The sequence below is a fragment of the Ambystoma mexicanum genome, chromosome 1p (assembly GCF_040938575.1).
Source record: "Ambystoma mexicanum isolate Mex_15411 chromosome 1p, UKY_AmexF1_1, whole genome shotgun sequence".
Lineage (NCBI taxonomy): Eukaryota > Metazoa > Chordata > Amphibia > Caudata > Ambystomatidae > Ambystoma > Ambystoma mexicanum.
In genome coordinates this window covers 36,344,367-36,356,744 of record NC_090921.1, presented here as the reverse complement: position 1 = coordinate 36,356,744, position 12,378 = coordinate 36,344,367, and the positions used below count along the sequence as shown (strand labels likewise).

General features: G+C 46.3%; 1 protein-coding gene across 1 annotated transcript in view; it reads left to right on the top strand.

Annotated features, from left to right (window-relative positions):
* LOC138565383 (uncharacterized) overlaps positions 1 to 11,672 on the top strand; it is a 77,410-nt gene extending 65,738 nt beyond the window's left edge. The window contains exon 4 of the mRNA XM_069642974.1: positions 7,465 to 11,672. Coding sequence (XP_069499075.1) covers positions 7,465 to 8,378 — 914 coding nt within the window. The 3' untranslated portion in view covers positions 8,379 to 11,672. The remainder of the gene's footprint in view (positions 1 to 7,464) is intronic.
* Positions 11,673 to 12,378: the final 706 nt, after the last annotated feature.

Sequence of the window (12,378 nt, the reverse complement as noted above, 5' to 3'; positions counted from 1 at the left end):
GCTGACGAATTTCACGGCCCTCCTGTGCCTCGCAGACTCCTTGAGGTGCTGCCACATCCCCACCCTCATCATGACCATCTTCAGGTGCTTGCAGTTCTGCGTCAGGGGGCATGGGCACATTTCTACGTACGCACATGTTGTGGAGCATGACACATGCCATCACCATCTTTGCAACCTTCTCATGGCGGTACAGGAGTGCCCCGCCAGACCTGCTGAGGCACCGGAAACGAGTCTTCAGTAGGCCGAATACCTGTTCAATGACTACACGGGTACGTGAGTGGGCATGGTTGTAGTCCTCCTCATGCTGGTCCCGTGGGTTCCGGACTGGTGTGAGGAGCCATCTCTTCAGTGGATATCCGGCATCACCTGTATGTGGACGATAAACGAATTATGTGGAATGCCATTGCTACGTACGCACCCCCCCCCCCTTCCTGCCAGGTCATTGCCGCATCACATACCCCACATCATCATGCATGAAATGAGACTCACCGAGTAGCCAGGATCTGTTCCCTGCGTGTCGCTCCATGTAGCGTGGTATTGTAGAGTTCCTCAAGACCATAGAATCATGGGTTGATCCAGGGAATCGGGCACAACAATGTGTAATGATCCTGTTGGAGTCACACACCATTTGTACATTCAGTGAATGAAATTGTTTTCGGTTGCGGTACTGGGCCTCCATGGCATGTGGGACGACCAATTCCACATGGGTGCAGTCGATGGCACCAATGCAACCCGGTATGCCGGCAAGTGCATGGAATCCCACTTTTGTGTTGGTCGTTTCCTGCTCCGAGCGTGGTAGAGAGATGTAGTCGTCTGCGTGCTGCAGGAGGGCATCGAGCACTTGCAATAGTGTCCGTGAGAACAGTGGCTGAGAAATGCCATGCAACTGTCCGACTGTGTGCTGGTAGGTGCCTGTGGCCAGGAAGTGTAGTACAGACACCACCTTCAGTAGGGGTGGGATGGCGGTTGGGCTATCTATCATGCTGACAAGGTCAGCCTGTGTCATGTCCACAATGGCGGCTATGGTGTCCCGGTCCAAACGGTAGAGGGTGTGGATCTGCTCATCAGTGAGGTTGAACGGATGTGCTCGGAGGCGTGGGATTGCGGGCTGCCTGCGTGGTGGTAGTGGCTGTGCTGGCAGCCCTTGCTGGCCCTGCCTTGCCCTCCTCCTCCTCCTGCGTCTCCTCCGTGCGGCCGGTTGTAGTTGGTGTTCGTCTTCTTCTTGGAGTTGGAGTACTTGCAGTGCTATCAGGTCCCCCAGGGCCAACATCGCGAGTCCTGCCGGTAGCATTTCGGAGTGGTTGTGGGAGGAGACAGGGCGTGCAATTTATGTGTTTTCAGGCTGTATGGCCTCCACCTGTGGTGATTCATTCCACCTGTGCAAGCTGCTCTCCCCTTTGGGCGAGCACGTCCCGCACACAACGCTGCAATTCGAGGAATGGCATCTTGCTATTACAATCATGTATTAGTACCCGATGGCCGTGTAACATTGGTTGATATGTTCATTCGGCTATGGTCCCATTGTTTCACATGCATTCTTTGCAGTCGCGAACAGACTTGTGAAGGGTCAGTGGAACGTAGTACTCGAGTAACGGTGGGCCCTCATGCATCACTGTACCGAGTTGCACCGACGGGCGGGGCGTCCCATTTGTGGGTGAAGGCAGTTGCCATTTTTACACACAGCCGCACTAGATGGATTAATTTGTGATTTCAAGCGGCCACAGATGCCTTTTCGACGTGAAGTTGCAAATGAGGAATTCGAAGGGCGGCGCTTTCGGTCTTCAGCTAGCGGCGAGGAGATGCCCACAGGTCTGACTGCAAATATAACGTTCTATTGTTCAGTGTCCTTGGGACAGGGGCCATGGCGAGGATGCAATGATTGATATGAATAGTTTGGGATGCGCAATAGCAAAGTGGATGATGAGGCCGGACGTTCCCAAATACATGTTACTTCACAACACTGCAATTACGGGCTGGGGCACAGTGGATTTTGCAGGCTGCATAACGCACAGACTCAATGGAATTCTCACATGTTATGTGAGTATGGAAACAGGCGTTATCATTACGGGATGAGGGAATGATGAATGGATGCATGGGCAGATGATTTGATACGGTGTTTGCCATGTACAGGGCTTCTTGGAATCTGTCCGCCTCCCCTGCGCTATGTGATGCAGGGCTGCCATAGTGGGACCATCGTCTATCTGGCCTTGTTGAGCCCTCCCTGTCTCGACGCGCCTTCAGACACTTGTGTCCATGCACGTTACCAATCCCATCTGATGGATTCTGTTTTCACAGACGCATGCACAGGTACACTCGTTTGTGATGGTGTTTTCACCTCGATATGGATAGTTATGAGTCGCAAGTGGTTTTGGGGTGGTGATGATCCTTTGGAGTGGGCTAGCATGCATATGGCTGTGGATCTAGTGTGATCATTGAAGTGAGTTGTTCGAATGTAGTTCTGATGGCCATTCTTTTCTTTTTCTTTTCTTTTGGTTGACAGGTATCTCCTCCCCTTTTGCCACTGCCATCTGTATGCCACTCCTGCAGATGGGTTTTACTCCCGACACCTGCTGCTTCGTGTTAATCAGTGGAGCAGCATTACGATCTTATGGGACGATCGCCAATGGGCCACATGCCCTTACGCAGTACTAGTGGCTAGGAGCAACATTTCGGCCTTTCAGCTGGACTAGTGCCTCCCTATTGGGACGGCCCTGCGGTTCTAGGCGCTTCCATGTTGCCTTTTCGTACGAGAATGTAGCCCCTGTGTACCATGAAGGAACAGGGCGTCACACAAGAAGTAGCTGGTCATTTCTTGCGGATGCAGCCCACAATGGTGAAATGTGTTTTGGAGTTCATGGCCTAATGGCTGTATGGGCTTGGTGAATTTGTTGTGCATTAAATTTCTATTCTGATATGGGCCGTGTAGCGTTCTTCTTTGCAAGTGATGTGGCATATTCCTATTTGGGGAGCGATGTATTGTGAGGAGATCTGCATTGGGTTCCAGCTTCGGAGTATAGTTGCGTGGTACTGTGCTGGGCGCGTTTGCCTGCGAAGCCCAGTGAGGTCAGGGGTGAGGGCTGCCAATATGACTGTTTGGATGATGTCATGCTCAGGGGCGGGGGATTAGGTTTTGTGTAACAGATGCCGGTCAGCAAGGTGGATTGGTGGAATGATGTGATTATCGGAATGTTGCTGGTCACAGGTGCCTGTGTTTGCGTGCGTTTCTTGGTGGGAGACTGGGGTCATGTCCATTGGTATAGCTTCTGTATTCGTGCCATCTGTGCCCTGCAGCTCCCATTGGCCCCTCTTGTGATTCTTTTGTTCGTTGGCATGCAGGGGTGACTTGTACATTTCACTGGTTGCATTGTGACTTCGTTGCACCTACGGGGAGTTGTACTATGTGGCCAGGGAGCGGTGTACAGGCACTCAGTGGGGCCGTTTACGGTTGATTCGCGATGCCGTACTTCTCACCATGGCGGAATGGTACTTTCCGCCGTGCTTGATGGCGTTAAGTACATGTCCGCTAGGGTCGGAATTCGCGTACCCTTGCGCCATGGTGGTAATTACGGTTTGGCATGGCGCGCGCGCGTACTTGGTGCAGTTAGCGTTGGCGTTCACTACGGTGTCGCTAATGGCATCGTACTTTACGGTGACGGGTCATAATCGCACCGAGCGCTATTCGATGGCGGTATTGCATTTCCGCCATCGTTTTTCGATTTCCGCAAGGGTCGTAATGAGGGCCTTTGTGCTTAAGAGCCTTTTCAGCTTGTTTCTTTCCCTACACTTCTTCTGTTTCCTGTTGCTCATAATATTTTGCCATTTCCAGAATTTGGTGAGGAGTACATGCCTGCCATGTACTCTGCCCCCAATTTCAAGGGGCCTTTAATTCCTTTCCTTAATCCTTTCACAAGCCCCATAGCGAAGTACCTCTGTCCTGTGACATTGCAGGTTGTTTGCCCACTGTGTGCTTGAAATGCTCCTTCGAATCTCAGAAAATATTCCCCCACACCTTCACTGGGCCCCTGCACTATAGCATCTAGTTTTTCAACATTGACATCCGTTTCAGGTAAGACTGCGGTAAGGGCTCTGAGAATGCGCGTACCTAGGTTTTTTAGAGCTGCAGAAAGAGGCTCGGTTGGGAGGCGCTCGTCACTGGCTTTCTGTAATGCAGCCCAGTCCAGAGTGTCATGGTCTCTGCCTCTAAAAGGGTCCCAAATTTCGCTAGGGGTTACCATGGCCATAACGGTGTTCACGTCTTCAAAGGTTTAAGTCCCTGCTTTAAACAGCCTTCTTAATTCTTTGTAAAATCCTGCTGCATTTGTTCTGGGATCAGGGGTGCTTTTGGCAATGCTCATTAATTCAGAGCGGGTCAGAGGGACATACACATAGGTTTTGGTAAATTTTGATTCACCTTGCTTATTGGATGTCACTGTTGGGGCGCATTCCCGAAGGGGCATGGTAATGCTTGTTGGAATCATAGACTCCACTAGGTTCTGGAATAGTCTACAGAATTTTCCCCTCCCTTCTTTCCCAGTCTTTACCTATCCTCTTTATTTCTTGCTCACATTCTCGTGCTGTTCTACAGATTCCTTCGTCACTGTTCTCGTCGCATCCTAGCTCAATCAATTCTATGAAACTCGTCAGCCACCTAACCTTTATCGCCTCATCCTGACTCTTGTATATACTCACCCATTCCTTTGCTGTCTTTCCCTCGTATTTGTTCATCACTTGTTTGGCAAACCGTTCCCCCTTTTCCCTGGCATTTTTCAACAACTCCTCCCTTCTCTGCTGGTCCAGTCGTACTCTTTCTTGTTCATCTTCATAAATTCTTTTTAATTTCTCTATTGCTATGGTGATTCGTGTATATAGATCCCATAAATATGTTCGATCAGTCTCGGTACTAAGACTATTATAAAGCTCTGTCGATTGGGGAGTCCATTTATCTGGGGTCTCTTTAAACCATTCGTGAACTATACCGCCATGCAGTCCCATCACTTTCCTAAATTCCCTTTTTGTGCATTCCTTTAGTTCTGCCAATAGCTCTGGTTCATCACCCCTTTTGTCAAAAGCATGTTGTGCTATTGGGGCCACTCCCTCGTTCCTACTTACTCATTTTTCCTCCTCTTCTGGGGTGGCGTCATCCATTGTCCCCTTTGTTACTGTCCCATCATAAGGTGGCGGGGCTGTGGCCACTGTGGCCAGGATTACTAATCGCAGAGGGCTCTCGTCTGTTTTATCGTGCTCCTGATCACTACTGCTACATACCTTTATAGGTTTCCTTCGTCTGATCTGGCAGGGCGGGGTACATTCCTTTGTTAATTTTTATTAATGCAGCTCTGTCTCCTACATCTAACTGGTGCTCAAACTCCTTGTTATCTAATTCACAGGCCTTCTCCTGTAAGGTTTGTTTTTGTTTCTTCCTATCCTTTTTATCTTGGGACATTTTTTGCTTTAATACTTCTGTTCGCCACTGGCGAATAGCATCGTGTTGGGCGGGGTGGACCTTTTTCCTTAGCAATACCAATTCCAGGTGCTCAATTGTGGTTATACAAAAGGTACCTGCTTTAGGCCATCTAAACTGGATGGACTTTTTGGTGTAGTCTTCCCAATTTTTACAAAATTGCACTGCCCCCAGCCCATAGTTAGTTAACATAATATAACACGGAGTGCCTTCAGCAGGTGCATGCATCGGTTCCTCATTCTTATTTTGGTCACATAAATTTCCCATTATTAATAAAATATCCTTATCAAATAATATGTACCATAAAACTGATACCAATTGTGGCTTACCATCCACCAATACAATTTCTGCAGATACAATTCACTCACCGCACCAAGGAGACCTCCTTCCTCTGTCTGGTTCGTCTGGTCCTTGGCAGAGCAGCCGTCTGTCCTTCTTTCTGATCCCCGTCTCACGACGAGGACTGTGCTGTTTGCATCAAAGGTACGATAGAGTTTGGGCCAAGTAAGTCATCGTCTGAAGACAGAAGCTCAATGGAAGGCACGCATCAAAGCGATGGACTGCATCTGCAAGGCCCACCCAGGGACGCCAATTTACTACAGCAGGGCCTTACACACAGATTACTGCCCACCTCACTGTATGCTTTATCACCATATCCTAAAGGCTTATGATAAACGTATTGTCTGACCTGCTGTCAATGCTAAAATTCACCAGGCGGAGGTCTCCGTCAAAATAAACGCACTCTCAAGTGAGTTTAACAATCATTTATTGCAATCAAGACAAAACCTCAGCGGAAGGGCCGACACGTAACACCATCATAGGGATACTGCTAGTGTGAGCTGCTAATGTCACGGAGCTGGTACATTTTACAGGAAAATGGTTACATTATGCATTATGGATGGCACGAAAGCCAGACACTTTCAGACATACAGTTTCCTGCCAAAATACTTTTGGCTGTAATCCCAAACATTGCGGCGAGAATTACAAAGGCCGGACATCACTAATGGCCATTACTTATATGACTTATCTGGGTAAGCCATAACACATTTCAGGGTGCAGGTGTGACCTTTAAGATGCATAGTCGTACAAAACAAGTTGTCTCATCAATTTAGATACAGTGGGGAATTTTGCAAAACACATATCTTGTTGCGGCAGCGAAAATGATTTCCTTTTATGGGCTGTTAAACAAAAGCAGAGCATATCTTTTACAGAGTAACGCACGAGCGCCTGAAAAATCCCCTTTGACACACATTCCTGGAAATAACAATGTCAGATATAGATGGGTTTATGCTTATGTTTGCAGGAAATGAGCGTGGATGTTGAGCAATCATTATTCTTGATACCAACCTCAGGGTTGGTGAACACATGCTGACTTGCAAGGCTGCATACTGTGGGAGGGGAAGTGCAAGAGTGCTAACAGATGCTGTTAATTTAGCTTTCACGGGAAAGGAAGGCAGAGGGGACATTCCTAAATCTATCAGTAATGTGTGCTCAAGGCGAAAACCCTGGGCCTCGTGTGTGGACATAGAAACAGTTGCTTTAACAAGGACATGTTGCTATAAATGCGAGCAGTGTTCAAGTCTTGCTGAGGCAAACAAATCCAGCAACTCTTAGAAGAAATGATTTTGGTATTTACACTGCCACTTGCAGAACTACTGAGGATGATTAACTCAGTCTTCGTTCTTTTCTGAATCTTTCATATCCACAGACTCGCTACCCTTCCCTACTCCTTTACCTTCCCCTGTTGTTGCATTCGCGTGTTACGAGAAACGTAACAAATAAATAAAGAGGAATTTACTTGAAATTAATTTGAGCTTTTACATTTCTATGCTGTTGTTTCTAAAATTCTTTTGATATGTGGGACATGGAGTCTCTGTTCATTCACCCAGAGTCCTCTAGTTTATTAGTTGGTAATAGGGACAAAAATTCAGGTCCACAATGAAGTCATTAACATTTGGATGTGTGATGGCAGAAAATAATTACAACTCTGCTTCTTTTAACAGAAATTGGGTCCGTTCTCAAAACCGAGAACCTGAAAACAGACCTTAAACAATGGGATATTCAGCGGAAGAAGAGCAATCCCACAGAAGGAGGACAAGGCTGTTCTGACAAGCCAGTAAAGGAATCAACAGAATCAGAAAAAAACAATATTCCCGGCACGTGTGCAGGATGTGGGGAAAGCTTCACAGACATAGACCCCTTCCAACGGCACTGTCAATTGACATCCCATAAATGCACATACTGTGAGCAGGACTTTATCCAGTGCTCCCAACTCCTGACACATCTGAAGATCCACATGAAGGAGAATGTGTTTACCTGCAACGTCTGTGGCAAGTGTTTCACTAAAAGATCCAGTCTAGTCATTCACGAGAGATCCCACACACTGGACAGAACCTATAGGTGTACAGGGTGTGACAAAAGCTTCTCTCAGATGGGAAACCTGCAGAAACATCAGTGGATCGACTCTGGGGAGAAACCTCACAAGTGCCCGGAATGTGGTAAGCATTTCAGTCATATGGCGAACCTGAAGAGACCTCTAGTGATTCATTCTGGAGGGAGGCCTTACGGGTGCACAGAATGTGATAAACACTTTCCCCGGATGTCTTCCCTGAGGGTACATCAGAGGACACATTCTGGAGAGAAGCCCTATGAGTGCAGAGAATGTGGCAAGCACTTTAATCATTTGTCAAACCTGAGGATACATGAGAAGATACATTCAGGAGAGAAGCCCTATGGGTGCACAGAATGTGGTAAGCACTTCACTCTAGTGTCACAACTGAGGGTACATCAGAGGATCCATTCTGGGGAAAAGCCATACAAGTGCACGGAATGTGGTAAGCACTTTACACAGAAGGTGCAACTGATGCGACATGAGAGGCTTCATTCTTGTGAGAAACCGCAGGAGGGCATGGACTAGTATAAGCACTTTGATGTGAGGGATTTATCAAGCATGCATCCTATACACTGGGGAGTGACTGAGAATGTGGGAACAACTGAGCTGGGCCTTTCTATATTTAACATCTCTGCCATGATCTAGAAAGACAGGCAACTGACCTGACATCTGCACTGAGAACTATGGTTGAGAAATCACTCCTGTGCTGGCTCCTAAACTGGACAGCAGATGGAGGAATGAAAATGGAAAATATATGTTGATCTTCAAGTACACTTCATCTTCTAACCTGTGGTTGTAGTCCCCTGCAATAACCCTTTATAGTAAGGCAGCAGCAGCCGCCGGAGCCAAAATATACAGAGTCTGAAAATCTGCCGGATTGGAAAGCATGCACTGAGCCCCTGAACATTAGAAGAGAACCGAGCTCAGATGGTTCCAGAGCAGGACATCACCCTAACAAACCCTCAACACATGAATAAGGATGGTTCCATCATCGCACATCTTAGCAGCCAGAATATACAAACCAATAATTCACTTCAGGAAAGTATCCAATCGAAACGTCAGGAACTGAGGGACCACCTTCATAGGATAAAATACAAAGACCAGCTACAGAAATGACACCATGATTAATACTGAACCTTCCCCTTGTGGGACGTGCAGACCCATCCCGAATTAAAGCAAGCATGTTAACTGAGCAAGACCAGCTGGAGGATGCCGATGGATTCCCCTTCCCACTGTCCAGATATTATTGTTTAATTGTGACCTGTTTGTGGCTTTTTACACAGGAAAGTGTACAGAAAACACTTTGCCATACACCCTTTGAGTTTTACAGACTGTTCTCAATTATCACTCATAATTATTCCAATACTTTAGTAACTGCTCAGTGATTCTGACCCTTCATAGGAATTTGGAGGTGAGGGGTCTACTCCCAAATAATCTGAATTAAATGGCATAACATAGTGAATTTCAGATCACTGCACTCAAACAAGTAGACTAAAAAGGTAGTTCAAATATCCTAGGTTGGGAAAAGTTAAAAAAGAAACATATCTGCAACTATAGTACGCCATTGATATCTTTCATACATTCATATGCTTTGAGGAATTTTAACTTGACACTTCTACCTCTGCCTTCATTTCTCCATCCTTACTTTTATTGGTAAGTTATTTATTATGAATGTGAAGTTGGATGGGAGAAGATGGGAATATAATATACACACAAACAACCTCAGACCTTGGACATCAGAGCCATAACTCGCAGAGCTTGCAAAATCTACACGATTTAGCCTAGTCGAGTACTTTTTATTCTTATTGAGTACCATTTTCATGGTATTCAACCCTGTGGTTGAGTGTCCCACCGACATTTTTGTTTGTACTAATGGCAGTTCCACAGCTGCCTTCTAGATGGCAGCGGAGCATGTCTGTGGCAGTATGGCAGTCGAGCTTGTTGGTTGAGGAAGTTTGATGAGGAAGCCTCAGGAGCATCTCTGAGGTGGATGTGTGCTGAGAGCCAAACACTCTGCCTGTCCTGGGAGGGTCAGCCTGCTTCTGCTTTCTTTGAAGAGCGATCACTGCGGAGCAGTGTCTCGAACCTGTAAGTAGCACAAATTAATGTGGCCTAGAACGGATGTGGTACAATAAAGATCTTAAATTACACCAGGAATTATGTCAAAATATTCCACATCTGAATTGGAGCCCAGTGCCAGTGGTGTCTATGGCTGTTGTGGCCACAACGCACCCGGCACCTCCCCTGAGGTGGAGCAGACAAGTCACCCAATGTTGAGCCTCAAAATAGGTATTTAAATGATGACCTTTCAAGTTTAGTTAGCTTGGAGACGACAGACTCCTGGCTCATGTTTATTCATGGTTGGCCCTGCTCATCCACTTTCTGCATATTGAGCCAACAATAGGCAGTCGACAGCAGCCACCTCCTGAGCTCCGCGGCCAGTGCTTCTGCGCAATAAGACGAAGATGATCCTTGAACGGCTGCATTGTGGACCGACAAAGGATTAACTCTTTAAATCAACACATAATAGATTCCTCGTGATAGTACATTTCTGCATCAGTTTCCATCCAACCATATTATTTCTGATTAAATGTTGTACTATTTAGTGTTCCTTTTGTTTACTACTTCCAAGCACTAATTCACACTGTGACACTATCCTGGGCCTCGGCTGATTGTAGTGTGTATGGGATCATTAATCCAAACACTAGCTTTTAGACTTATTTCAGCCCTAACAGGAATCCACAAGCTTTTGCAAACTCTAAACATGTCACCCAAATGTATTGGTACCAGCCTATTAGTCTCTAATAATAGTAATTCACATATAGAGGTTCTTGTTTTCTCTGCAGTCTGTAGGAAATTGTGTTCCAACGTGTCCAGAAGGAGAATACTGTCGCCAAATTAACATTGCTGTACATGTTTCATGATATGTCAATGTAGTTTTTCAACACAACCAAATATTGCGCCCTCCAGTTTATGAGTCTAGTTCATTTCCCTTAGAAAAATAAGCAGGATTTGTAAGATTCTTAGAGGCTTGACTTGTTAGGCCGTCCTTAATGGTTCAGACACTGGCACTAGCCCTTCATTTCGACTCGTCGTACAGACTCCATTCTCAGACAGCAGAGTTTTATGTAGTAACAAGATCAGACAAGCCCATCAATATACTTCCTAACATTTCTCCACATGAGTCATGAAATAACCCCCAGCACAGAAAATACTGGTCAGAAAGTGCTTTGCCTCAAACCTGATCCCAACAGGGCAGAAGAGCATGCAGAATGCCACCCACCCTTTCTGCACCCTGTTAATGTGGAATATTATGTCGAAAGAGGTTCACTAATCTGGTTGCATGTATAGGTCCTTGCTCCAAGTTATAAACGCATGCAGGCTTACTCTAGCTAATACTTTTTTCTTTCTTCTAAAAGTCTTCTTTTTGACAGCTACCACTCGTCTTCAAATAGGGTCTTTAATCCGAACATATCGCTTCATTGAAACCTCTCTGGAGTGCATTGACTGCTGGATCAGAGGCGGTGAATACACTACAGGCTTCCCTGACCTGTATGCAACTGCACTGCATGTGCATGGCTATGTCTTACGCCTGACTCAACATTACCATGTATGTCTCTCCTCCTCCTCCTCCTCCTCCCAACGACACTGGATATTATATTTTACTCCATATATGATACCTCTTGTTAGTCCATAGTACCGGATCCCTGTGTTTTTGTGAGAAGTTGTGATACAAACACATTTTTTTATTTGTTTTTTCAATTGTACTGTTTCTAAAATTCCATGAAGGACATTTTAAAACCATTTTATTGAAGCAAGTGTCCTTGCCCTCTGGCAGTGTTTGTTTCTATTATTTATTAGGGGGGGGGGGAGCTGCTCATTCTGCATCTTTCCATGTTTGTCTTCTACATTGTATCTGGTCCCTACCTCTCCCTTGCGCCTACACCAGGAATACTTCAGGGTAGCTGTGATTTTTCTATCTCCTTCATAACATGTGAACAGATTAATAGAGCCCGGCGTCTAGATGTCTTTCACTGTAGACCTTCTGCACAGGCTGGAGTGGGACTGCGCAGGCCCATTACATTCTCTGTTACACTTGACTGTGATGCCTCCATGGGGGTTGGGTGTGCAGATCCTCCGGCCCACAAGTACATGTCATTCCGTGCCCATCAGAGCTCTAAAATGTGCCTGTTCCCCTTCTCCATAGTAGAGTGTGTGAAGTCCCCCTGAGGTTGCTGCGCCTTGATCCCATGTCCTGCACATGCACACACTTCAAAGGTAGGTCATAGGTCTTAAATTCTTCCTTGGAATTACGCTCCAGGGTTTAATTCCGGTATCATCTGTGAATAACAGTGCGCCATGTTCATAATCATTGGTTTTAGGGGGTGAATCTACGTGTTTATGTCAACACCCTAAATGTTGGACAAAGTTTGCTGAACTCTGCAATTCTTTATGGGGCAAGAGCCAGACTCAGCAACATCCTCCTTCTAGTCAAGTCATGGAGCCTGCTGGAGCTCAAGCATCC